At 40.8% G+C, this 27,947-nt stretch overlaps 1 protein-coding gene across 3 annotated transcripts; it reads right to left on the bottom strand.

Annotated features, from left to right (window-relative positions):
* Positions 1 to 1,250: 1,250 nt before the first annotated feature.
* On the bottom strand, positions 1,251 to 27,693 carry IP6K1 (inositol hexakisphosphate kinase 1). Of its 3 annotated transcripts, none has more exons than XM_056853577.1 (7): positions 27,629 to 27,693; positions 7,790 to 8,136; positions 5,249 to 5,396; positions 4,790 to 4,852; positions 4,287 to 4,459; positions 3,621 to 3,796; positions 1,251 to 1,792 (listed from the first exon to the last, which is right to left on the bottom strand). In XM_056853577.1, exons 2-7 carry the CDS (start codon positions 8,010 to 8,012, stop codon positions 1,286 to 1,288), a joined length of 1,290 nt encoding a protein of 429 aa, XP_056709555.1. In that variant the 5' UTR covers positions 8,013 to 8,136; positions 27,629 to 27,693; the 3' UTR covers positions 1,251 to 1,285. The 3 variants fall into 3 exon arrangements, with proteins under 3 accessions (XP_056709555.1, XP_056709570.1, XP_056709563.1); XM_056853592.1 differs by having other exon boundaries at positions 4,287 to 4,456; positions 27,629 to 27,691; XM_056853585.1 differs by lacking the exon at positions 27,629 to 27,693 and adding an exon at positions 25,280 to 25,315.
* Between the last annotated feature and the right edge of the window lie 254 nt (positions 27,694 to 27,947).

Here is a 27,947-nt window from a genome sequence, read left to right as displayed (position 1 = left end):
GTCCAAGGGAGGAGCACTTGGGACGGTCACTGGATTAACACAGCCACTCCACACAACAGCACCGTGAATGCGTATGTGGGGTCAGAATCTGGCCCAGACGCATTCAGCTAGTCACCAAAGGAACAAGGCCAGCAAACGCCAACTCCCTGAGGCAAAATCAAGCACAGCTGGCAGCACATTCAGCTGTGAGGCCATTGTTCAAAACCAGGTAGATGCTTCCTTCCACAACAGGGTCAATTTCTGAAAATGCAGGTGCCTACGTTTTCTTCATCCCACAACTACTGTGGCTGGAACATGTGTAGAAGTGTACAGTTCATTAGAAAATTTGCTTGGGAAGGAGGGGAAGGGGGGAAATTGCAATTTCTGCACTGTGGTTGGATTTGAATGAAGTTGGCAAATACATAGTTGGATTGTCAAAATGTAAAAGGATGGGATGGGAAGAGTGACTTGAACGAGTTCCAGAAAAATCACAAGGGACCAGATTAAATGTTCTACTGATACTATCCTTAGCTAGCTGAATTCTCCCATGAAATGAGAGATCGATTATATTGTGTAACCCTGTCCAGGCCTTTCTGGAATTTGGAGAGCTTCTATCTCAGCTTCAGGGAATGGTGAGGGAATGTAGGCAAGCCTCACCAATGGAATACAAATCAAAACCATCTTATACTACTCTGGCTTTCTTTGGTCATTTATTTCCCTAGTCAGAATAATAAGGTAACACCCAAGACTACAGAAAATAAATTGTACTACCAACTGTACTCTCCCAAAGAGTCTCTCATACTGCACAGGGGCAGCAATGGCAGAGGAGAGTGTGTGCCACCCATGTACCTCTATGAGCCCCATAAGTGATATTAGTTTGTATCCAAATGCCCTTTTCAAACACAAGAGAGGTTCAAGCCACAGTGCCTCAATGGAAGGTTGACAAGAAAGGAGGAGGCTGGAATCCCCATGTCTACAAGCCTAAAACATCACCCTTCTTCTTTCCCATGGGGTAAGAGTCTCCATTCCTAACACAGACATGATCAGAAAGGGTTGCACAATAAATGCCAGCCTTGGACATGAATGCCCAATGCTGGGGTCCATGAGATGTGTCTCTCCTGAAAAGCATCTAGGCCAGGGTAGTCAAAGCCATATTTGAGAGGCTCATCCAGGATATCGTGTCCTTTGATGTAGTTAAAAACACTGGAACAATACTTTTTTCAGAGCAACTGAGTTTGCTTTCAATGAAGGAGTGGTGGTCCTGTCTATCAGTGGGGAGACAAAAATTGAAGAGTTCCACCCAAGGTTATTTGTTCTCATCCCGCATCTGTTCAATTATATGCATAAGGCTCTCTAAACCAAACACATAACCCATGTCTGGGCCATCGTGCACTGTGGGATCATCCCGAAAACCTTTGAACGTGCTGTGTGCAAAGTCAATCATACGCACATCCACCTTGGGCTGGGAGGCGATGGATTCTGTGCTGCTGCCATCCTCTAGGCTCGCTGGGAGAGAGATGTCCAATTGCTTCGGGCGCATCTCTGCTCTGCGCTCCATGTATATCTCAGACCAGTCGTCCTTCCCATCATAGATGATGAGCAAGGAGCTGGAGTAAAAGCGGTAAGAGGCCTGCCTCTCCAGTACAGCTTTCAGGCTGTACAGCTTGCTAAGGATGGGCTCAAAGAGGTCCTTTCGTAGCTCTATACCATTGTGCAGATACTGGTAGAGAGCATTGCGGAAACCCTCAGTGGAAAGACCTCTGCCATAGTATTTATTCCTGCACAAATAATGCCCTGTATCCCGCTGGTATACCTATAAGACACAGAGAAAGCTTGTATCAATTAGGACGTATAGCCAAATTTCAAAAACCTACAAAGTAACAATAATCAGTCATCATTTCCTACAACAGTTCAGGAAAACTTCTGCACATTTCCTGAGACCTGGCCAAAAAAGGGTCAGATTGTGTTTGGCGAGCAATGAGATGGAGATGCCCTGCTGTAGGCCATTCAGAAAAAAATGTTACCAATAACCCTTCCTCCATTAAAACATACCTCAAAGCCAGAGTGGAGCAAGAATCTTTTGGCTTAAACAGAGGAGGGTATTAACAGCCAAAACAGGACAGAACACTGCACCTCAACAGGATGTCTCACCAGCTTTGTTTCCCCTCCCGAAGTGTGAAGGATTTTACTACTATGCTAGCAGATATAAAAATGTATGCAAACTTCAGTATTCCTGTTCAAGACAAAAGTCTCCATAATCACCTTCCAAAATGTGTTACAGTGAAACTGGCCACAATACAAAAGGCCTTGCTTGTGAGGACACAACGACTTTAAGCAGGTGGTGCTTAACGTGATATATATCCTTGAGGGTCTGCTCATCTGCTCTGAGTCACAGCTGAAGTGGCATGTCAGTCTACCCCTTCATAAATAGTGTGACACTGCTGTGTAAGTCAGCACAAGAGAAAACGGCTAGCCAGACAGCTAAATGGCCTCACTAACCAAAAACTGTCATAGGATTAAAAAGTGGCTATTTCCAGCAACAGCAAAAGTCAGTTTCTTTCAAAAATTAGGTCCCAGAACACCACTTAACAAATACAGGATTGTAGTTTACAGCAAAATCAGTTAACAATCCTTATTTTAAAAAAAATAAAATAAAATACTTTGAACAATCACCATCCAGCAGAGGGCACTGTCATGCAAGCTGTGAAGGTACATCTGGACAGCAAGGGAGGTTCCATAGTGTTGCTCATATCAGCAATAGGCAGGCCTACCTGAGGCAGCCCCATGAACCTTTTTGTTTTGTTTGGAATACAATCTGCCCCCTTTCAGTTGGGAGAGCAGTGCAGCCCCTTACTATGAGATAACGCACTACTTTCTATCCTATCGCATGACCAGGTATATAATATGCATCCCTGACAGGCAGCTACTTTTTCATGTGCAAGCCAAATGGACCTTATGGTTGATGGATAACAGTGTCAGAATATGCCTCCTTCCTCATATGGGAGAATGAGCCCAATTTATTAAGCTGCCTACATTCTATGCTGTGATGGTTCAAGACTAATGAACTCCTTCAGCCAAGTCAGCTCATTAAGACACTCTAAGAATGCTTGCTTTGGACAGTATGGGTAGTATCCTGCACCAACTATCCCCTCCCTTCCAAAAAACTGTACATTGATAATTAGGCTATGAGTTATTTTATTAACATTAATAGCAGATAGTATGTAACTATGCCCAGCTGTTTTAAATATTTTAACCTGGCTACATTAATCACTGTTCCAAAGTACTGTGTGAGAATAAAGAACATTCAAGTGACAGTTGTATACACTTGAAGTTCTCAGAGTAAATACGGCACAGGAATACTTTATGTATTGAAACAGAAATACAAGACCATGAAGCCTCTGTAGACACTGTGCCTTCACACTATAACCATGAGGACTAGAAACACACACTTTTATGTGTACACATGCGTTTTTATGTCTCTGTACATATATGAATTATATATGTTTTTAAAAAGCAAACAGATTCCCAGGATTTTATAGTGGGCACTAGATTCAATCATATGCACAGTTGCCTACCAGTCCTGGCTATCGACAGCTATGAATTGTGTATCAGTCACGTTTCGCTAGCACCCCATACAGTACCTGCATTCCACAAACTCGTACACCTAGTGAGGCCGAGGTGCTCTGTGCACACTTCTTCATCTGTCGAGCAGCCTTCTCTTCAGAAGCATCATCTCCATGCTGTCTGGTCCCCATTTTCAGATCAAGCACACAGGGAAAGTTGAAGTGATGCACCACATTCTCCAGCAAAAGAAATTCTAAGGAGCTGGTCAAGGAGAATTCCCCTCTTCCAAATTTCTAGAACGTCCAAATTTCTAGAACTGCCCTGCATGGTTTCTACAGAAGTTTTAAATCTTCTCTTTTGCTTTCTAAATGCTCTGGCAGAGAATGTACATTCAGGCACAAAAAGGAAGCCAGTTAAAGGACACAAAACCACAAGATGGACTATAAATAAAAAAAATAAAGAGGATCAAAGTTAGCAGGAATATAACTTCATATTTAGAAAAATGCAGACAGGTGAAGGAAAGGAGACTTTAGCTATGAGTAGAAAAGAGCAAGCCCCCTTCTAACAGCTGCAGCTGTGGGTCAATGGCCACAACTGGCATTGGGATATTAGTGATATAATGTTGGATAGATGTGTAGGGGGGGAATTGTGACTGAAGACTATGGAGAAGCAACATGCGCATGTCTGACACACAAGATATAGCCATGAAAGGACAGGAAAGATTTCTTCCTTTTGGAGGATACTGTAGAGCTTACGTTCCTTGGACTCTGAGCGCATACGGCTCAGCTGTTGCTTGTGGCAACGCAGGCTCCATGGGTTGTAGGTGATATTTTCAGAACTCAGGCTACTATTTCCATCAAGCATCTGAAAAGGAACATCTGAATGCATCTTGAGGTTCTTCATCTCTTGGATGCTGCTGGCACAATGATACAGCTCACAGTTAAGAGTGTTGCTGTCATTGATATAAGTTATAAGCAATGCAACTTATGTCTGCAAACCCAAATATTAGTTTCTCTTGCTGCACAGCTCTAGGAGAATGGTGCATGCATGTTGGCTGGACACCAAGCCCTGTCTGCATATAAGTTAAGACCTTAGAAGACACCTGGCAGGCACATGCAAGGGCTGATCTCTTGTCAGCAACATTTTTGTTGAAAGGTTTAAATGTAACCAAAGGCTGCTTCACAGCAGCAACTTCTGAATGGTGGTAAGTCTGAACTAAAGAGAAAGTAACTGAAACACACAGTACCTTTCTGAGTTGTCACAAGCCAGCCCTGCTTTTTCCTCTTTGTGCTCACTGGTACTGCCTGACCTGTTGAATAAATTATTTTTAACAAAAAAACAACAAGACAAATACTGCATACAACCCATACATGCCGATATTCCACACTTCCAAAGTGTGCCTGTATGTTGTGTGTGTTAAGTGCCGTCAAATCACTTACAATGCATGGCGACCCTATGAATCAGATGTCCTCCAAAATGTCCTATGTTTGACAGCCTTCACCTAGCAAATCATCAATTGCTGACCTCTTAAATACTAGTAATAAAATCTATTTAACAGATACTATCCCTAATAACCTCTAATGCTATATTAATACTGATTGTTACTGCTTTTAATTTCTGTCTTTCTGCTTATTATTATTCATCTTAACACTGATACAAAAACATTCTAATTAAAGATAACATTCTGTATTCAAAATTGCCTGACCTGTTGAGACTCCTGCGAGAGTGTTTACGACGTGGTTGGTCCCTTTCTGGCACATCATCTGGCTCCAAGGCTTCGCTCTCCACATAGGGGTATGCTACCAGGTTAATGTAGCCATCACTGTCTCCCTCAAAACAGACAGACACCACACCTGCCAAAAACAAGCAGAATGGTTCATTCCTAACATGCCACACTTCAGTGTGTGCGGACAGCTACAAAACTGGCAATGTAAGATGTCAAAGATGGGATGAGGGAACTGGTAATCAAAACCATCATTAGGCTTCCATTAAGAAATTTGGGGTTAGGGGGTGAGGAGCTCTGCATTTTGAATCTTTTGCTTTTTGGCCCTGCGGCCACATCTGCATCTCTGCATCTCTCTCCAACCTGAATATCTCTGTATCTGCAACAGAAGTCTCCCTCTCTCTTTTGGAACTCTGAGCTATCCCCATCAAAACAATAAGCTTTTCAGATGCTTCTCTCTTCCACACATGTAATTTAGAAAATAATGGGCACAGTGAGACACATTTATAGGAAACAACAGATTTAATTTGAAGAATAAATGCATTTATAGAATTATTTAGGCTTGGTCCCCTACTATATTTTACTCTGACAGAGAGCATTTCTACCAGCAGAAGACAGGGACAATTTTTGATACCCTCCCAAAAAAAGCTCCAGCACACCCCATGCTGTTTCTGGGAATCCACCAACACACGGGTGCAGAACTTCATGGGCGTGACAGGCTGCACAGGCAAAGGGGACACTGGCAGGTTCCCTTACACAATCCAAGCCTTTGTCTTAATAACCAGTTGTATATAGTTGCTGCCCTTAGCCCTGCACAGCAGTCTAGCTTAAAGAAACTGGCCCAGGACCTGCCCTCAGGCAAATTTACTTGGTTCTCAGCAGAACAGTCAAATTTTAATTAAACTGCCGCTTTTTTCAGTTGCAAGAACAAGGCATACTTTAAACCTCAGCACTGCACTTCTCTTTTGTGTTCTCTATGTACATAACATGCAAGGGTACATATTTGTAAGTTAACACTATACCTGAGCATGTTCACTTTACAATTGTGAAATTCTCACTGCTAGATGGCACCAGCTTTATTATGGAGCCTCATCACTTATGAGGGAATCATATCGTTCAAGCTCCAGGTGTAGACTGGCTCCTGAGAATATAGCAGTTGGCTACTCCTGCTCCAGCTGATGCAATAACAGCAACCCCTAGGACACCCTTACGGGTACAAGAAGTGGATTGAGCTTAAAAGTAGCTTCATAGCAGGAATGCTAGATTTCAAGTTCCAGGCAGGAATAGGTACTGTTTTCAGGCCTTCTTGGCTTAACAAGGAAATACAGTGTAGTGCTTTATGTTCCAAAGAGGCAACAGGATGAAAGGTTAGATGAACTTTGCAGTCAGCACTCTGCCCATGAAAAAATAAACATTTCAGTGTATATGCTACAGATGAAGCTCAAGCCATTATCTGCAGTGTCAGTGTCCAGGGAATTATTATTCATGTTTATAAGTCACTGCTGTAAAATTTCTTGCACAATCATAATTTCTTGCATTCCAGCCTTACTATTAAGTGGAATGACTTCAGGGTGAGATGCAACATATTTTTTCCCTGCTCAGAAAGGAAAGTCTCTTAATAATAATGTCATTATTGCTGTGCATTGCACTGAAATCTCAAAGTTAGCCTAGCTTACCCAATGCAATTAATAGAAATAAAAGTATGTATGATCTTCCCAGTTCAATCAAGAGTAATATTATATAATAAGCTCTTTTATTGCAATATAGGGTACATTTATTTCTGCAGTGCCTCCATTATAAGAACAGCAATGACCATTTGTGGCACTCAATTTCTAAAGCATTTGTTCCCTGTATCATATTTTTGTTAAACAAAACATTTATTTAGTAACAGTAGCTAGCTAGGCATTGCAATGGGCATGCAGCAATTGGCCCCACACTTCATAAGCCACTTCCAAGGCCTCATGATCTTTCCAAATAATGAGAACACACTGTACATTCCACTTACACAAACACAAGGCTGGTATTGTCTAAGACTATGCAAGATGTTGTCAGGGTTAAGGAGCTTTAGAAAACCAGGTGTGCTAAACACAGTTGTAGCCCTGTGTAAAAAACCAACAACTCTCCATAGGCTGCTTTTGTTAAGATTCAAGCTACTGTCACCAAGATGAAATGACTTTAAAAATATTAAAACCTAGCTCTTGCAATAGACAGTACAATGGAAGATATAAAGTAATGGCTTCTGTCTGCCCCTTACATGTAACTGGAGGGTGATGAAGGCCTGGTTTGCATGCCAGTACCTTCCACACAGGGCAGTATGCATGGCAGAAGTAACTTATAATCCAACAGAAGAATGCAATTTCCTGGCAGTGATGTGTGAACACCAAGGCATTTTTTTTAAAGAAAACCAAAACTTTACATGCTCGCAGAAATCACCCTGAATTTTCTTTTGAGACCATGAGTTTTCTCAAAAGGTAGGAGTGCTCTGGATTTAAACCAGATTCTCTGAAAACGCTGAAGTCTCACCTTTGTATTCGGGTGTGAATTCCTTCATTTCTGGAGGCAAGGACTCATAGAAGCGCTGTTCTCTGGTAATCAGAGGCTTGCACACCGTGTGGTCATCATAGCGCATCATGCTGCTGTGGCCGCCCACCTGATGAATGAAAGGCTCCAGCAGGACCCCTCTGCCTCCTGCGTGGGTTGTGTTCTTGCCATGCTTCCCCACCTCCATGGTTTGACAAACACACATCGCGTTGGGCACCAGTCACACGCTTGGGGCATGGGGAGAGCTGCATGAGGTGGAAGGAGAAGTTTCTCAAAGGAAAAAAACACCACCATTCAGATATCCGAGCAAGCAAACATGTGCCAACAACCTGCAAAACAGAAAGGAGATACCATGAAATTTGGCCTACCAAGGCCATTTATACCCACCTCAATATGAAATCTAATCACTGCATACAGTATTTCAAGATATCCATATTGAATTCCCCCTCCCCAAAATAAGTTTCTAGTGTTATGATCTCTCTTAAGATTCTATCTTTTCCTTAGGTTTACTAACATTTCACAGCTTTCCTTAAAAACTCTTTTATAGCTGGACTGTCCCCGGCCCTGCTAGTGCCACTTCAAAGTGAGCAGAAAGGTAACAAGCCTCTTCTAGTATCTTTAAAAATCTCCACAAATTGTCTTACTTGAATAGACATTGTGTATGTGCCGTTAAGTCACAGCTGACTTATGGTGACGCCGCAGGGTTTTAAAGGCAAGAGACGTTTGGAGGTGGTTTACCATTGCCTGCCTCTGCATAGCAACCCTGGTAGTCCCTGGAAGTCACCCATCCAAATTCTAACCAGGGCCGACCCTGCTTAGCTTCCAAGATCTGATGAGATCAGGCTAGCTTGGTGCTATACTGGTCAGGGGGATAGATATTACCAGCTCTCAAATTCAAGCCTCCACAACAATTTGGATCAAGAGGACCACCCATAAGAGACCACACATGTCCCAGAGATGTTCTAGCTATCTTGACTAAATAATAGATTCAATTCTGACTAAATCTGCCCATGTAAGCTAACATCCTGCTGACAAGATGGGAAACATCAGCTGTTCTACACATCTGTTTGGTTCAGGATCCTTCTACAAAGACAGAAAGTTATGAAGCCAACAGCTAACTTATGAGTGATGCACAACCTTAGCCACATATTCATAAAATAAAGCAGAATGTAGATAAAGCAATTACACTGAACAAAAGGAAAGTGAAACGGATAAAATCTCAATTGTTGATGGTAATGTAATGGCAGAAGTAAAACGTTACCTGGTTTGAACTCTACTGAGGGGGAATGAAAGGATTTGAGCTCACTTTTGCATTTTATCAATGATCTGAAGATACAATTTCTAATGAGACTTATGGATGGGAAACCAGAAATGAGTGATAACATGTCATCACTTCAAAACAATCTGGGTCTTTTAATAGCACAAGTCCAATCTTTATGTGACGTATTAAACTGTAAAACAAAGATGTTAAACTATTATATCATCCTAGCTCTTCCATTTCAGTATCCTCTATATCTGCCCAATGAGAGCCAGCATGGTATAGTAGTTAAGAGTGGCAGACTCTAATCTGGAGAACCCCACTCCTCTCCATGAAGCCTGTTGGGTGACCTTGGTCCAGTCACAGTTTTCTCAGAACTCTCTCAGCCCACACAGGACAAGGAATGGCAAACCACCTCAGAACATTTCTTGACTTGAAAATCCTACGGGGTTGCTACAAGTCAGCTGTGACTTGACGGCACTTTCCACCACACATTTCTGCCCAATATCCTTCAATTCATGCCAATGCTGAATTCATAGTTACAGAAATCAACTACTTTAAACAACTGAAAGAGGCCTTTAAAAACAACAACAAAGTTTGCTTCCCAAAAATTTTGTTTTGTGAACTCTGATGAATTGGTTGGTGGTATACAGTACATACTAATTAATAATGAGGAAGACTCAGCTTTATTTTAGCTCCAAACTAGCATGGTTTAAACACACAGATTGGTTTTGCTTATTATTTATCTATTATTTATTTTTAGTCCACCTTTCTCATTTGTACTCAAGGCAGATTACACAGTGTGAGTCAATTCAATCAACAGATGGGCCATTCAATAAACAATGCAACAGGATTAGGGTTGTAGAACCAACCAGAAGTCTAAAAACAGAACTGAAGTAAAGCGTAAGTATTAACATGACACATTTAATTTTTATTAAATTATTATATTATTAACTTATTCTTCATGCATGCATTTTCACCCACCTTCTCATATTATTTTCTAATATTTAACTTAATATTTAAGTGGCCTGTGATCCTGTGTAAATCTGGTTAGTGTTTGTAATCCTGCTTGGGGAAAACTTCACGTACTGATGTTCTTACAATGCCTGTTCTATTTGTCAGTGCTTATACTAAGTCAGGAAATACTGCTTGCATTTTGCCCAATATGATTCCATCTGCAATGGGAAAACCCCTTCACACTTGTGGCTTTTCCTGCTTTTATTTGCATACTGGGTTGTAACTCTGAATGCTTCATTCTACCAGCTTCAAATATGTGCAGAAAGAATTCTTATGGCCCAAGATTTTATTCCACCTGTCTACTCTATGCATGAGTTCTGGCTAGGTTGGATCCAGCATGAGAATTGTGAATCTTCCTGACCTTCTCCTCCAACCAGCAGCCCTTTCTAACCCAGAAAAGATTATTCTTGGGATCACAGGCTGGGAGGGGGGAAAAAATCAGCAGAGCTCCAGTCATGAAAGATGTAAGTGGGAATGATTTCACCCTCCTCCCCACTGCAGCCCCCTCAACCCATACAGTTGTTTTTACACCTCATAAGTCCCACAATCCTGGGGAATAAACTAGGCTCAGAGGAGACTATTGGGGAGAGAGGAAAGCTGGAAAAATGTGCTGACAGATTGGAGGATCCAATCTGTAGCTTGCAGGGTCTGTGTTTTTGAGAGGACAGGTAGTGTCCTATTTTCAGACTTTCCTAGCAATCTGCGTGCAGGATCCAATCTGTAGCTTGCAGGTTCTGTGTTTTTGAGAGGACAGGTAAAGTGATTTGCTAGCAATCTGGGTGCCACAGACTATGTGCATACTAATTTGCTCCTTTGTATCTGCTGGGGAAATATCACTTTCAGGCTATTGGCAGTTCAGAACTTTATTGTATAGAGAGTTAGGCATATACAACATGCATATTGCAATAGCTCTAGTAAAATTGCATATGTTAAAACGATTAGCGGCTGTGTACTGAGATTATTTCGTTAGGGATTTACTAGCCATATATCAGTACACCTCCAGTTTATAGTATTTACAAATGGCCACCTTTGCTTATAATGATAATGATAAAAATAGAATTTTTGAGAAAGTGCCCCCCCTTAGGGGAGCAGACATGCCTACAGGTGAAGGTTTTGATAAACTATATAATCTGGCTAAACGTGAAACTTGCAATGACTTACATGCATCCACCCTTAAGGAATATATCAAAGAGAACATGATTCCTCGTGGTTTGAGGATAAATAAAGCACCTACCCTTTTTAGGGAAAATGACTTTAAAAAGAAATGGGTTACAATCCTGAACAAATGCTCACTGGACCTCATGATCCTCATAATAGAACAGGCAAATGAAGAAATATCCTTATTAAAGGAGGATATAAAAAAACAGGTGGAAAAGGTTAGGGATGATCATGATATTTCTGCTTTTGACAATAAATTTAAACAGTTTGAAGAAGAGCTAAAAAATTATAAGGAAAATATTAGAAGCAACAAGATTAATAAGTTAACAAGAGACTCCACTGACTACAAAAATAATCAGGTCTACCCATGGCTAAACAACACCAAAGAGAATGCATCTCAGTTTCCAACTAGGCGTAGACCCCAATATAGAATGGAGCAATCTTCCTGCTCGGAAAGCGATTCATCTAGTCTGTCTAGCAGAACCTCCTATCGCAAGTACGAGCTAAGATCACGTAATCAAGGAGGAAGAGGCAATGTGCAGTATTTTCCCCAATGCCGCACACAGTGGAACCGATTCAACTAGTAGTCAACCTTTCTGATAAACGTCTCACCAGAGATGAAATATGGGTACTTAATTTAGGGCTAGGCTTTGTGCCGAAGCCAAAATATTCATCATTTCAAACCAGGGTGGAAATATTTAAATTGGTAAGACTCATAAAATTAAAAGAATATTTTGGAACCACAACAAGAGCAAGATACATCCACCTTTCGTGTTAAGTCTACATTTATTCCTCCTAACCAAAGTCATTGCATTTCCACTTTTCAAACTGTAGTGTTAAGAGAAATTGAGAAGGCAGAAAAAAGACACAGAGATTGGTCACAGTCTAACATTTCTGCACGGGATTGGGAAGCTGTTCATAATTTAAGTAATGATTCCAGCGTGGTCATTAAGAAAGCGGACAAGGGAGGAGCCATGGTTATTTTGAATAGAAACACTTATTTAGAGGAAGTCCAACGTTTACTTAGTGATACAGAGTCCTACAAAAATTTAGCGGGAGATTGTACCACAGAAACCTTGCGGGTCATCCGTGTGGTTGTACATGGGGCGTTAGCCCAGGAGTACATCTCTAAACGGCTAGCGGATTATTTAATTAATATATATCCCCGCACTCCAGTATTTTACTGCTTACCAAAAATACGTAAGAACATATACCCTCCTCCAGGACGCCCTATAGTGTCTGGAACAGCATCATTACTAGATCCAATAGCTCAATACTTAGAAAGCATTCTACATCCCTTCTCCACTAAACTCAATCGTATATACAAGACACCAAACAATTCATTCAAAAGGTAGAAAGAATTTCAGTCCCTAAGGGGTATATGGTAGCATCTGTAGATGTTAATGCTTTGTACACTGGTATTCCTTTGGAGGAGGTACGTTCAATAATTGCAGAATTGTTACTTACAAGAGATGTTGATGTACCACCTACTCATTTCTTAATGGAATTATTAGATTTGGTTTTTGAAAGGAATTACTTCAGATTTGATCAATATTATTATTTACAAACCAGGGGAGTTTCCATGGGCTCGGCATGTGCCCCTTCCATAGCCAACATATTTATGATTTATTTTGAAAAACAGTTTATTTACAGTAACCCAATATACACACAACACGTTCATACATTCATTAGATTCATTGATGATATTTTCATTATAATACGTAATCAAGACATATACACACAATTCATACGAAATATAAACAATAGTCATAACAACATTAAATTTACAGGCAACATTTCATCTACAATGATTCCATTTTTGGACACAGAAGTTTTCATTAATGCTGAAGGGAAAATAGCTGTACGTGCTTACAGGAAAAATACTGATAAAAATGCACTTTTGAACTACGGTTCTTTCCATCCTTCCCATCTAAAAAACAGTCTCCCCTATAGCCAATTTGTCCGCTTGAAAAGGAATTCCTCAAGAGAGCAAGGTTTCATAACAGCTGCTAAAGAATTAAAGGGCTCACTGATGATTAGGGGTTATCCTGAACACATAGTAGAAAGAGCATTTCAAAGGGCTAATAACATAAATCGAGAGCAGCTTTTGGAAAACAAGAAAATTAATGAGAGTAAGTCACTATCCTTTTCCTTAACATATACACATTTAGCTCCAGCAATAAAAGCTATAATATATAAAAATTGGCACGTAATTGGTGATATCCCTGGATGCAATTCTTTACCTAAAATAGGTTTAAAAAAACTCAAGCAATCAGAGATCATCTCATACGATCTGACTTTAGTATAAAAAAGCATGACCAACCAATTATTAAGGGTCATTTTTCATGTGGACGATGTGTCCAATGTCATCTGTCATTACCTGTGAAAGAGTTTGTTTGCCAACAAACAGGTTTTCGTTTTGTGCTTAAGTCTTTTACAAATTGTGATTCAAAGGGAATAATTTATATCATCAAATGTGCTTGTAATTTAATTTACATTGGTAAAACCATCAGATCATTAAAGTACAGGATAGGGGAGCATAGATCTAGAATTCGCAATAAAGTATTAGAGGCTCCCATGGTCCCCCATTTCATAGAAAAAGGACATAGAGATGTAGACTTACAATTTTTTGCCATTTGGCAGATACAAAAAGGCCCTTATGTTAATGCTGAAAGAATTCTGTGTCAGCAAGAGGCAAGGTTCATTCACTTGTTCCAGTCTACCCATCCCTATGGATTAAATTCAGCTTTGGATCTGTCTAGTTATTTATAAATATCATTAATAAAAATTTAAAAGTTTAATATTTAATATTTAAAAATGTATTAAAAATGTACTTCTTAAAATTTAAAACTGAATGCATTTAAATGAAATAATTAGCTAAATATTTATAATAATTACACTTTTTAAGTCTATACAGGATACTTATCACAGTAGACTTTAGTATTTACACCTGGTAGATATCATTTAAAGACAGGTGAATGGTACCTACGAAAACAGAGACTATGGGTCATTCTTATGAACTGCAAGTTTGCAGTCAGGTAGGATAAGATCACTTCTATTTACCATTTTGTCTGCACGAGGGTGGGTTTAAGAGGATTTGTATTTCATTAATATGTATTCATAATGTTGTTAATATTTTAGAGATATTGCACAGTCTGAAGAAGCAAATTGCACTTTTATGCGAAACAAGGACAAATAACCGAGAACTTGTTACTATTATTCCACGTGCCATATTTATTATAACAACAACGCATAGCTGGAGATGCTAGCATTTACAATCGGCTCAACCAGCAGTAACGGGAATTGAATTACTGGATTGGTCTACGAGTGATCAGCTGACCGCAATTGAGAACATTTTTGATTTATACTGCCTGATTCGTGGCAGAGTTTAATACACCTGCAAGGACTTTGTGGACCTTACTGCTGGTCGTAAGAAATATTCCCCCGGGGGATGTCTTGTTCTGGAATGTTTGTAATATAAGTTAAGTAAGAAAATTATGTAAGCATATAGAAGGTTAAAGCCTAATTTTACATCGCTTTCAGGCTATTGGCAGTTCAGAACTTTATTGTATAGAGAGTTAAGCATATACAACGTGCATATTGCAATAGCTCTAGTAAAGTTGCATATGTTAAAACGATTAGTGGCTGTGTACTGAGATCATTTCCTTAGGGATTTACTAGCCATATATCAGTACACCTCCAGTTTATAGTATTTACAAATGGGGAAATATCATAGCAATTTTGATATCTGCCAGGGCGTGAGCAAGACTGTGAGGCCCAAGAGCCTATATATAGTAACAGGGAATAGGAAACAGCACCAGCATTGCACAGGCTTTAGTGAAAGCACAGGGATCTCTCAAACATTTATTTATCAAATAAATACATTCAAGAGATAAGAAACCCGATAAGCTGAGAGCACTCTGCTATTACCAACTAATATCAGCTCACATAGCTGAGTAGTTTAGAGAAAAATCTTTTAAATGATTTTAAGGCAACAAAAAGAGCTGCACATGCACACTACATGAAACACAATCTAGAGAGCAGAACTACAAGCAAACAGCAGGCCAGATAGCCACTAGCTCCACCCACAAACTGTTAAGAACTCACAAGACCAACTGCATCGCTCATGCAGCCAGATATGCCACCCCCTCAGTATATGTCCTCAATAGACAGACTCCCCCCCTTGTTGTCCAGATGAGCTCAAAGGCTCTGCCCAGTACAACTGATCCACTCCATCCTGTACACAAATGCCAAGTGTGTACCAGTCATGAAGGTCAGAAGGGCTATGGTGGGAGAACTCAAGTCAGCAAGGGGCAGCTTTCAGGGGTAATTTATCTTTTTTCTGCTGGCGATCCCTGATGGGATTTTTAAGGCAAGAGACATTCACAGGTGGTATGCCATTGCCTGCCTTCACATCACAACCCTGGTATTCCTTGATGGTTTCCCATCCAAATACTTGCCAGGGCTGATTCGGTTTAGCTTCTGAGATCTGATGAGACCAGGCTAGCCTGGGCTATCCAGGTCAAGGGTCTTTGCTTGCAGATATTTCTCTTTTAATGGGGAAGCAAGACAAGAGAGGCAACACGTGAGAATATGGTTGCTCGAATGTCAACCCCCACCAAAAACACAAAGCTGTAGCCATAGCCACTCCTGAATATTACATGCCGCTGACTAGGTCAAAAGCAGGAGTGTTGTGAACTACAGCATTCCACCTTCCAGCTCTACATAGGAGACCAAGCAAGCTGCCATTCATCATTGAATCCTAAGCCAAGTACTAAAAAGTTCAAGGTGAAATATATTGTGTAAGAGAAAATGCACCTTAAAGTGTTTCAGTCTTAAAAGAACTAAAGAATGAGAGAGAATATTATCTGCTAGATTTTTATATCATGAACATTTAGGAGCCATACTTAATATACTCTGTTCTTACCATTTAAACATGAAGTTTGAAGGGTTTGCACTACCTTAAATAGTTTTTGTAGTGCAGAAATAGGTTTTGGGTTCTCAAAGCAATCACTAATTGAGCATATTAGTGTTTTAGCTCTTGCAAAGCCTTATAGGGGATCAAGAAAGTACTTCATTACATAGTGGTTCAAAGCCACTCAAAGTCTGAGTTCTGGGTGGGCTCAAGGAGGAAATGTCAGAAGACCAACAATCTACAGCTAAAGCAGCCCCATGCAATAATTTCAGTATACATCAGTGGAATCTGCTGAGCATATGGGTTGGTCTATGCCTGCTGCTGTAATCCCACTCAACTCCACACATTTGGCGTGGTGTGGCTGTGGGACATGGATCACCATGAGACAGCTTTGGCTATAGGTCATAAGGACTCCACGAGAACATTCATGCACCCACACTCCAAGTGGCTCGTAATGCTTTGCAAGAGGTGGCATAAGTCAATTCCTGTGTAAGCACAGTAGTTTGTATCACATCTTCTGGTGATTAAAATGAAGCAGATTCAATTTCAATTTCAAACACTCAAACATGTTTATGATGACAGTATTTAGGAAGCTTTTAAATACAAAGTTCATGGCTGGCATGTGAATAGAAACAAGGAGTTCAACTAGTCTTTAAAAGCATCCTTTAAAGGGGCAGAAGTTAAAGTTAAGATAATTAATAAATACATCAAAATCTAAACATTACTATACATACCATCCTTGTTTAGTTCTTAATTTAGAGCCACTGTGGAAAGTATAGACAGATAATGTAAAATAATATAAAATGTTCACAAATTATTCTCTGTAGCAACTTTTTAGTTGTCCAATATCATGAATGAATTCAGATTTTTTTTTAAAAAATTACAGTTTTAATGGAGAAATGGGTCTCATTAAAAGCAATGACTTCTCTCTATTTTGGAACTGAGTTTATTCAGGCGCAATTAATTCTCTCCAATGAATCATCACAACACTCTTCTGCCTGAATCACAACAGTATCTTCCAAATGGTTTCAAGATTGTAGAAGCAGACATTATTCAGAATATGTAGCTTTCTTCTTCCCCATTCCATTTAACCAACACAACTGGTCAGGCAAAGCTACAGCACTCTCTGTCCTTTAACAAGCCTAAACCTCAAACTCACCCATATTGAAAGTGCCTGAAAAAGCATACACTATAATTTTCAACTGCAGGCTGGGTAGCTCTATCAAAGTATGCATGTCTCAACTACTGCAGAAGCAGTTTAGGAATATTTATGAATCACAGGAGATCAAATTCTACTTCAGTGGATCATAAGGCTGTCAACAAATAATTGGTTACTGACAAAGCCCATACTTCCTCCCTGCTAGACATAACTGAAGATATACGACACTATACAAGACCAGAGACAAGGAGGAGATAGAGTAGATTTCTACACAGGAAATAAAGGGAATGTCAGATCAGGGAAAAAACCCACAAGTTGTTAACTATTTAATTTATATCCCACTTTTCCATTAGTATGCTCAAGACAATTAACAGACAAAAATGAAGCTGTCCAGAGTTTTGGCCATTTCTGAAAATAAGAACCTATTTTCTCCCAAGTTCCCATGGCTTATGCATCCTGATGTATTATTATAAAATGGACAAATTACAGAGGCTGACATTCACAGCAGACACTTTGTACAACTTGCAATGTAGATTCCCACTCCCCTAGGACATTCTACTACACATGGTCTCTCCTCCAGCCTTACCTGTTGTGTGTGCTTCCTCTTATTTGCCCATTCTGTAAAGTGTGAGCTTGCAGGTGGGGCCTGTTCTTGACGTTTTTGATAGGCACTATATTATTATCTGTATTATAACTGGCCCCTTCAGGTTCTCAGGCAAAAAAAAAAATCTAATTTATTTAATGCAGAAATGAACCTGCTGTATTTTACTTGGAAAATGTAAAACACAGGAAATTCATTTAAACCAATTGAAAGCAAAGGAAAATCTTGAGTAGGACTCAAAAGGCACCTTGCCTACAGCCCAACAATATCATCTTACCTCCAGATAAACACTACTAGTACGAGATGTAATTGAATCAATGTCTTTACCAAGCCAAAGCAATATACCTATACACCTATTCACACAGTTCCAGTTTTAAGAACTATGATAATTTAGGCTTAAGGCTAGACCAATAAAGCTGTACCATTAAAGGAAAGGAGAACAAGGATCATCAAGCGAAAAGGCCATATAAACTGCAAAGCTCTAAGATTTCCATCAAGGAACTGGCCTGGGAAATCAAACACTTAGTCAGGGTTGAGAAGACAGAATGGGAAATAATTAACAAGCCGTGAGCCATGAGGCAGTACAGCAGGCATATACTTAGCAGGACAGCCATTTGCTCCTGTGCCGTACAGTATAGCTGTGCATAGCCCAGCACTCTGCCTGCTGCACAGAGGTAACAGAAATCATCAGTGCTAAAGCTTCTCCGTGGTTCAGCTTTGCTGCCCAATGGGCACTGCTGCAAGATTAGGTGGATGCATAACTGCTAAAAGCAGCTTGCACAGCATATTAAGAAGAGCTGAAGAAGCCCCATCCTCCCAGTGTTGGCAACATCCCCACACCATGGAACTGTCAAAGATTCTTGAAAAAAAGTGGACAGTGCTGTATGGCTCTACCTCATCTGCCAAGAATAGAATGCCACTTTGGCTACTGAGGCACAAGTCTCTGTTTACCTCTCATCAGCTTTTGTAGCATCACAGGATTGGACTGTCCATACAATCACTATACTGTCTCTTGCTGAGGCCTTATATAGCAAGTTAGTTTTTTTTAAATTAATTAACAGTTAACATACACAATCAATGGATAGTACAACTACATAGCTTTTACCCAATACAAAATAGAAGGTACATTATAAACATACCAAAATTCCAAAGCACATAAATTCAAATACATCTCAGGATTTCCTTTCTTACATTTTTACAAATTCTTCTTGGATATTCTTCTGCCCATCCCATAATTTTAATTACACTTATTTTGTTCACCCACAGGGTGAACCATGCTTTACACATCCAAACCTTGGCTTCAGGAAGCTTAGTTTTCTTCCAAGACTGTGCTAGAGTTAATCTGGCTGCAACTAGTAAATTTCTTACCGGTTGCTTTCTTTCTGATTTCCAACTACTGGGAACCAAACTCAATAAGGCAAGCTACTGCTTTCTTTCTGATTTCCAACTACTTGGAACCAAGTAGTAAGGCAAGCTACTGATTAGATTACTTCTTAATATGCTGCGCAAGCTGCTTTTAGCAGTTATGCATCCACCTAACCCATTAGCAATTTTACCCCTAGTATTTCCCCTAATATACTAAACATTCCTTTCCAGAATATCTTTGCCACTGGGTAAGACCACCAAAGATGGAAAAGTGAGCCATCTTTACTAGGGGTGTGCACTCCAGTATAGCCAAGCAAAAAAAAAAAAAAAAAAAGGCCCCAAAAGACCTTAGTATTTTCAGGTATTTTTTATTTGCTTCTCATTGGCTTTTCCTTCCTGATGGTTGTGGATTACCTCCTACAGGAAGTTTATCTGCAGACTTTCTGTACTCAGATGTCAGAAACCTGGCTTGTTGTCATGCTCACATGCTTCCTCCCCTTATGTATGAATGAGATGCAAATCATAAATTAGCTGTGACATCCAAATATTGGTTCCTGAGGCAACTGGAATTTGCTTCTTTCCCACAAATTGAAGTTTGAAGACTTCAGATACCCACAAGTCTTCAGTTATACGCCACACTTAGAATGGAGGGAGGGAGTGGGAAGAAGACAGTAGGTATGTAAATATGACAAGAATCCATCTAAATATAGCTTGTTTTATGATGAAAACAAACCTTGGATGTACGATTGCTTGTGCTCTCCTTGCCCCTTTTCCCATGAGTAGCTGGACAACTGAAGGCTTCCCAGCTCCAAACAATCCATGGTTTGTTGTGACGTCTAAATTGTGGCAAACAACAAGTTGTAGTTACTGGTGTTGCTTACTCCTTTTTTGTGGGCAAAATCAGTTTGCTGTTTGACACAATTGTGGTTTGTCCCCAACTGTGTACAAAGGTGAGAGGCTCAAGATGAGACTGACTCATTCTGAATGTGGCCACAGAAGTTACCTGAATAGGATTCTTAGCCCTTGTCCTACAAAGCGACTGTCAGTGTAAAATAACAACACCACTCTGGGTATTTTCCAGTACCTTCTGTCTTTGTAGTTTTTGTTTATTGGAAGGTGAACTTCTGTGTCTGACTAATGGTACTAAGCTGTCACTGTAACAAGCAGACTCACTTCATAAATTGTAATATGTTTAAATGATATCAAATAGTAGTGCACTTTGCTGCAAGACTTGTATCCTGCTACCTCATTGATGACTGGAATGGAGCTTATTTCCATGAGAGTGCTTTTAGGATTGAAGTTGTGCAACCTCATAATAGGAACATAAAAGCAGTTGTGTTGGATTAGACCACTACCCCCTCTAGCCCAGTGTCCTGTTTCATATAGTGGCCAATCAGAAGTCCCTAGAGAGCTCATAAGTATGGCACAGAAGCTGTAGTCTTCCCCTTATTGTTGCCCCCCACAGCAGTGATACTCAGAGCAGTGATATTCCTCTGAACATGGAGGTTCCTTTTCATTGTCACTGTCATTAATGGCCATTGATGGACCCGTCCAAGTTTACTGTGCATCCTGATTTGGAAGCAACTGGCTCCCTAGTAAGGGTATATAGCATTACACTTATTTATTTTGTTAGTCAAAATAAACCTACTAAGCTACTTTGTCCCAAGCCAAATTTTCTTGGGCAAATAGAAGGAGCAGTCATTTATAATATTTCTGTTAGGTTAAACAGTCTGTCTCATTTTTCATGTCTTAATGAGAAGAAAATTAAGGCTCCAAAATCTACATGGTTGCTGACCTCTTACAACCAATACATACACACATGACTGTACTTTTCAGGTTGTACTAGTAGGCTAGAAAAAAATCTCTTGCCACAGTCTTTATAGCTGCTGTGAATGCAACAAAAATGAGTGGTAGTAGATCAATGATAATGAGATAGGGAATCACACAGTTGTTTCTGCTCCTGAATTTTACTACTCTTAGATGTGTATATGCCTGCAATTGCATGGAGAACTCACAATGTGAATGAGTCATACAATATCCGTAACATACATTTCTACCATTGTGATAATGGTTTTGGCACTGCTCTGATTGCCAAATTACATGTAGAGTGTTACGGATATGGACAGAAATATAGGTGAATAGTTGCTGGTCTTGACAAAAGATCATGCAGGCCAGAATCAGGTGTGGCCTAGTCTTTCAGCTAAACGTAAGAACATAAGAAAGGCCCTGCTGGATCAGACCAAGGCCCATCAAGTACAGCAGTCTGTTCACACAGTGGCCAACCAGGTGCCTCTAGGAAGCCACAAACAAGACGACTACAGCAGCACCATCCTGCGTATGCCAACATGCCAAGCAGGGACTCCAAAAACTTCAAACAGAATAGCCTTGAGGAGACAAAAGAGTACAGCATAATATGGGTTTTAGATTAGAAATGGTAGAAATTTTCACACCTGAGCCTAGACATCTGTATTGATATTAATCAAGAGATATGTCTAGGCTCAGATGTGAGAATTGCCTGAGAATGACAAGAATATCCAACTAAATATAGGTGAATGTATAGTTGCTTGTGACCACCAGTGTATTTATCTACTACTGTGTGCAGGACTCTTGCATTCCAAGTAGATTGTTTTTTCCAGTATTTGACAATTAGTGATAAGAGCCCTTCTGGATGAGGCTAGTGGTGAGTCAAGTCCACTATCCTGTTTCATACAAAAACCAATCATGGAGGGTCATCAAACAGGGCATAGAGCAGGGGTGTCAAACGAAAGGCCCACAGGCTGTATCTGGACCCTTGAGAGATCTTGCCCATGAGCCAGCCAAGGCAGCCTCACCCTCCACTCTCAATCTGGGCTGGTGAGGCATGGCCCGGACCAACCAAGTGACATTTGTGTCATATCCGGCCTTTTAACAATTGAATTCGACACCCCACACATAGAGGTTAAGACCTCCTTTTGATGTTGCTGGTATTTTGAGGGTTGCTGTATCTGAATATGAACATTCTCTTTAATCACCATGGCTAGTAGCCATTGATGGACCGGTTCTCCATGAATCTGTCTAACCCCTTTTAAAGCCATTTGTATTAGTGGCCATCACTACATCCATTAGCAGCGAATCCCACACTTTCATTCACTGAGTAAAGAAATATATCCTTTGTCTGCCCTGAATCTGTTGCCCATTAAGTTCATCAGGTCTTCCCGAGTTCTGTTATGGGAGAGAGAGAGAAGATCTCTTTATCCACTTTCTCTACCCCATGCACAATGTTATGAACTTTTATCCTGTCCCCTCTTAGTCATCTTTTTCTAGGCTAAAAATCCCAGACTCTGTGTGCTACAATCCCTTAATCACATTGGTTTTTCTCTTTTGACCTTTCCCCATTCCTGCAATACCCCTTTTCAGAGATGGTAACCAAAATGGTACACATTGTTCCAAATGAGGTCACACCAGAGATCTATGCAGTAGCATACAATATTGATCATTTTTAATTCCTTTTGCTAATAATCATGGCCATGCACTGAGTTGACACTCTCATCTAGCTGTCCTCTATAACCCCAAGGTTTCTTTCTCAAGCAATTAGGTGATGAAGGAATAAAAGTAGTACTGAATGAAAATAGGGAAGGTAAGTGAATACTAGGCATCATTCTTAACTGCACCTCTGAAGCTCTAGATTTGATATTAGTCCCCAACAAACACAGTTCTCTCCACATCTCCCTTCCCCCAGTAGTCCTGTTTGATCCTGAGAAAGATGATTTCTTGAGTTATGGAGAGTGCAGAGACGAAAAGCCATGCCAGATGCGGGGGGGGGGGGCTGCCCCCAACCTGCATGGCTTTTGAACACTCGGTTATGGCTATCGCCCCCGATGTGTAGGACTCTTTGTACACAGGAGTCACACAACCCTAGTTATCTTGGGGTGGGGTGTCAAAAGGACTTTTAGGTAATGATTGGGAAAATCTACACCTGCTAGCAGTTGGTTGGATGCTACTCAGTAATACCAGAAAAATAGTATCATATAGAGATGGTAAAAGAGATTTCAGAATTAATTGATGTTGTATTTACACTTGAGTTTTTGTGAACTTGACATTCACCAAAACTTGCATTTATTGACCTTCCAGCTAAAATATGTAATGTACCTAACGTCAGTGTCCTTGATGGGAAGTTAGCCAATATTGCATCAATTTTTACATTAAAAATAAGTCAGATACTGTAGGAAAGATCTTGGAGACTATGCAAATATCTACTTAAATATTTTAATCATTTTTCTTTGAAACAGTACAATAGCAGAAATACATAAATTTTATTGATACTCATACTCTAATTTTATTGAGTTTGGAATTGAAATGAATGATAATGCTTGTTGTTGCATACCTTGTGAGCTCAACCTTTATTTATTACATTTTTACTCCACCCTCCCCAGCCCAAAGGTCAGGCTCAGGGTGGTTTACAAAATCCAGAATAAAACCAATAAAACATTAAAATATAATTTAAATACATTAAAAATGACCCAAAATTCAATAAACAGGGGGAATAATACTCCCCCCCGTGGCACTAAAATCACAGAAATAGCTGTCTGCAGTTCGATGGCTGGATCGAACCTCCCCCCAAGATGGGGAAAGGACTTAGCAGCAGGGGAGGGGAGAAAGATTAGGGAGGCCAGTATTTATAGGGATAACCATCACTGGCCTCAACCATAAGCCCGGCAGAATAGTTCCATCTTACAGGCCCTGCAGAATTCTTGAAGATCCCGCAGGGCCCTGATCTCGTTTGGAGGCTATTCCACCAGGCAGGGGCCAGGGTAGAGAAAGCCCTGGCCCTGGTCGAGGCCAGCCAAACACCCCTTGCTATACAGGATGAAGCTGGCAGGAAAACAATGTTAAATATTTGGGAATTTTTTTATAGCAATATTACAAGAAACATAAGTCACCACTCACATCAGAGACATACACAGAAAATTAAAACCAAACATTAGCTAGATCTGAGCCCTCATTTCTTTTTTAAAAAAAACCAGATTCAGATTCCAGGGTCTGAGCCTTATTTCAGGTACAGTCCCTGGAATGTCAATGTTCTGTACTCCCCTGCCCCCGATTTCAAATGGGGTAAGAACCAAGAATATTTCATAGATCTTTATTTCAAAAATACGGAAAGCTTGAGCAGAAGGTGTTCTTATGGTAGTCACATTTTATAAACCAAAAATAATGATGCAATGCCCTTTGGGTCAATACACAGCAATGTTTGCAGAAACACTCATGTTTTGCCAAAGGGCCATATCAGCAATTTGCCATAATACCCAACAGAAAATAGGTCTTCTTGCTGCAGTTTCTTTCAGCAAAAATGTGAATCTTGAAGAGATAGCGGACTTCTGTGAACATAATTCACTTTTTATACAAGCATTTTAGTTACATAATGCATCAGAATGGTTTAGTGCCAAACTAATGGCAGAGAAGCACTGAAAGGGAGAGGAGGCAAAAACTGTTTGCTGAGAGAAAAGACTCACAGGCTCCACACTCCTTACTAAGTGCACAAATACACATGAGGCTTTAAATCTGCATCATTATAGTAATCCTCATTAAATCCCCAAAGCACAAGCAATTCTCCAAGGCCAGACTCTGCTTCAACCCTTCATGGGTGATTGACATAAAATCTTCTGTAAAATGACTCAGTAACAAAGTTACCCTAGAAGGTACAACCCTGATTCCAGGATTGCTGCAACCTCTTACTTTCCTTGAAGATAGACCATTTCTTTTCAGGAACATCTATAGTTATAATTCCAGACTATGCAGGTGAAATTAAGAGAGCCACAAAATACACAGACACACAACCTGAATATACAGAAGTAATTGCATACAATATGCAATTGCCTATAATATGCAGAAGTAATTGTCTGTAAAACAGCTCCTCAGGTAAGACGGCTCTTCCTTAGCCAACAGGTGCAGCAGAGCTCCAAAGGAAGAAGTTCCAAGCCTAAGAACAATTAGCGAGAACACCGTACACCCTCAATATTTACCCTTGATGCAAAGAAGATCATAACCGCTTCTTCATCTAAACCCACAGAGATTGCGATAGGATTACTCCTGGGGCTAATCACATTGCCTCAGTCCCTTTCAGGAATATAAAGAAGATGAAAGAAGCACCTACGCTTATTAAGCGAACTCCTTAAACATTTTAAGATAGGCTGCAGCTTCACAATATGGAAATGTAAATAAGGGTAGGAACCAATGCTTAAAAACCTGGGTATGTGTGCACAGAAAATGAAATGCCAAAGATAATTTAATGGTGCTTAAATTTTAGCCCATGCTTCACTCACAACATACCCATTTATGAACAGATTCACTGGTCATCTGAATCATGTCACAAAAAGAAATAATTATTAGATTATAGGGTACTCATAAAATTTTGGAAAGGTCAGTAGATTAAGCAACAAATACCAAGTTTCTCAGGCAAATAAAATTAGGATACATCAGAATGAAGACCAAACTTGCTGAAGTTTTCAGAGAGTCACTAAAGCAACCCCAGGCAGAGTGCACTTCAGGTTACAAAGGCTGATGTAAATCTAGCAATAAAGAAAACTGCAGCCATACCAGACCCAAGCTGATTAAAACTACTCCCATTGCTGATGATTCAAATTCCCTTTGACAACTAATTATTTTTAACCTAACTTAGCTGATAGGACAATTTTGGGAACTAACAGGAATTTCAACTCAGCTGCCATACTGAAAAAGTATGATGAACATGTTGCTATTGTGGATAATGCCAGTACTGCGGTTACAATTATTACTGTATGCAGTAGTATCCATAACAGCATTACTTTTTAAAATAATTAACGACTTGCTTCTCTTTACAAAAAGAGGCCCATCATGGTAACTTGGACAAATTCTCACCAGATTTACTGATTGCACGGATCTCTGCAAATGTAACATACACAGCTTGTTATAAGTAGATTCTGCTATTGGCATTTTTGCTTATATGACAACATTTATCAACTGCTTTCCTGCAAATTGAATCACTCACTGTAAGAAAAATTAATGTTAGTGTTATACAAGTGAGTTGAAACAGCCACTCAAAACTGTTTTTCATAAGAAACCCTCAACATTACATAAATAACTCAGTCAGCAAAAGTATTGTGAATGGTGTTTTGTACTTGGAGTAGGACGGTAAACAGAAACAACGGCTGTTACCACACTAGGTATTCCCTGCGATGTATTAACAGTTTGAAAATGTTATAAAAAACATCGCTTTAAAAGGTTTTTTGGATACCACGGCTAAAAAATGGTTGGACGATGTCTTCACAGCTAAAGGGGCCAAACAAAGCGCGAACAGTATTTTTTATAACCGTTTCAAACTCTTGATACATCGCTGGGAATACCTAGTGCGGTAACAGCTAACATGTTCCAACATCTGAGAAAACACCAACACTTTAGCAGTTTTCGAAGGTAGGAAAACAACCGACCTAGTTACCACCAGTTCCAACACAACCAAAACTCACTACGTGTTGCCCTATATAAACCTCACTCAACCAAACGGATTTGCCAAATCTTCAGCCTTCTGATAGCCAAACCAATCTTTCTGCTAATCCCACCAGTCTCTACATTTGGGCCAGCGGGTTCAGTTAGGATTAGAGAGCCAGGATTGGAGCCTTCTATTGAAAACCAATACACTTTCCCAATGGACAGTCTCCTTCCTTGTGAATCTGTCATCACTGACCCAACATCAAGGCTTCTATCAGACCCGGGGTGGGAGGTGGGTGGAATAGCAGAATGTGTCAACGAAATCCACAACCAGTGTCTCATGCACAACACCCATTCGCTTCCTTTTAATTAAGCCATCCTCCCGTAAGGACCACCACCCGTAGCCTAATGATGTCACCACCCAGCGTTCTTCAGGGGCCACGTCCAAAACAGGCATCTGAACGAAAAAGCAGCAACCGAAAGCCGAGACAAGCCTGGCGGCCAGCCGCAATTCGAAGAGGGCGGGAGAGGGGCCACGGGGAACAGCTCAAAAACCCGTTGGGGACGGCTTTCCAGCACCTCGGGATGCCCAGCGGGAGGACGACCTCGACTTCCGGTTGAAACGACCCCACTGATAGGCACCTGTCTCAGAAACCTCCCTGCTGCCTCCCAACTCCGCCCACCACACCCACCAGGCAACACGGTTCCTCCCCTCGGCCTATCAGCCCCTGACCAGCCCGCGTTGCTCACCCTCGCCCCCCCGCCCCCACCACTCATTCACTCACCGTCTCCTGTTGCCCCCATCTCGCCTCGCAGGTCCCCTTCCGGACACAAGCCCCGAACAGAGGCGGCGCCTCGGCCCCTCTGCCGCACAGCGCTCCCCTCCCTGTGAAGGAAAGCGAACTCACCGAGGTGAATCCCCCCCTGCCCGGCCGGGGGGCGCTGCTGCGGCTGCTGCTGGGTCCCCCCAGGCCGGCTCCAAGACTTCCCTCACCCGCTCCCTACGGTTCGAATCAACAACAAGATGGCGGCGCCGGGAAGGTGGGCATTCCGCCGTCATAGCAACCGTGTAGTCCAAGTCCTGCCTCCCGAGCACTAGAGCCAATAGCCTGAGAAGGCATTCCTAGAGCTGGACTGTTGCGTGTATTGATTGGGCTAAGTCACTGTCACTCTTCCATGCCTCTCCAACGGGAGCCACGCCTTCAGTTTTCCGACGCACGCTGCGCA

Source organism: Euleptes europaea, chromosome 1 (assembly GCF_029931775.1).
Source record: "Euleptes europaea isolate rEulEur1 chromosome 1, rEulEur1.hap1, whole genome shotgun sequence".
Lineage (NCBI taxonomy): Eukaryota > Metazoa > Chordata > Lepidosauria > Squamata > Sphaerodactylidae > Euleptes > Euleptes europaea.
This window is presented reverse-complemented; position numbering and strand designations above follow the sequence as displayed.

Coding starts and splice junctions, on each gene's coding strand:
- IP6K1 (XM_056853577.1), bottom strand. CDS start 8,012: ATGTGTGTTTGTCAAACCATGGAGGTGGGGAAGCATGGCAAGAACACA. Junction 5,397..7,789: donor ATTCACACCCGAATACAAAG/GTGAGACTTCAG, acceptor TGTTTTTGGCAG/GTGTGGTGTCTGTCTGTTTT. Junction 3,797..4,286: donor CAAGGAACGTAAGCTCTACA/GTATCCTCCAAA, acceptor CCAGCTCCTTAG/AATTTCTTTTGCTGGAGAAT.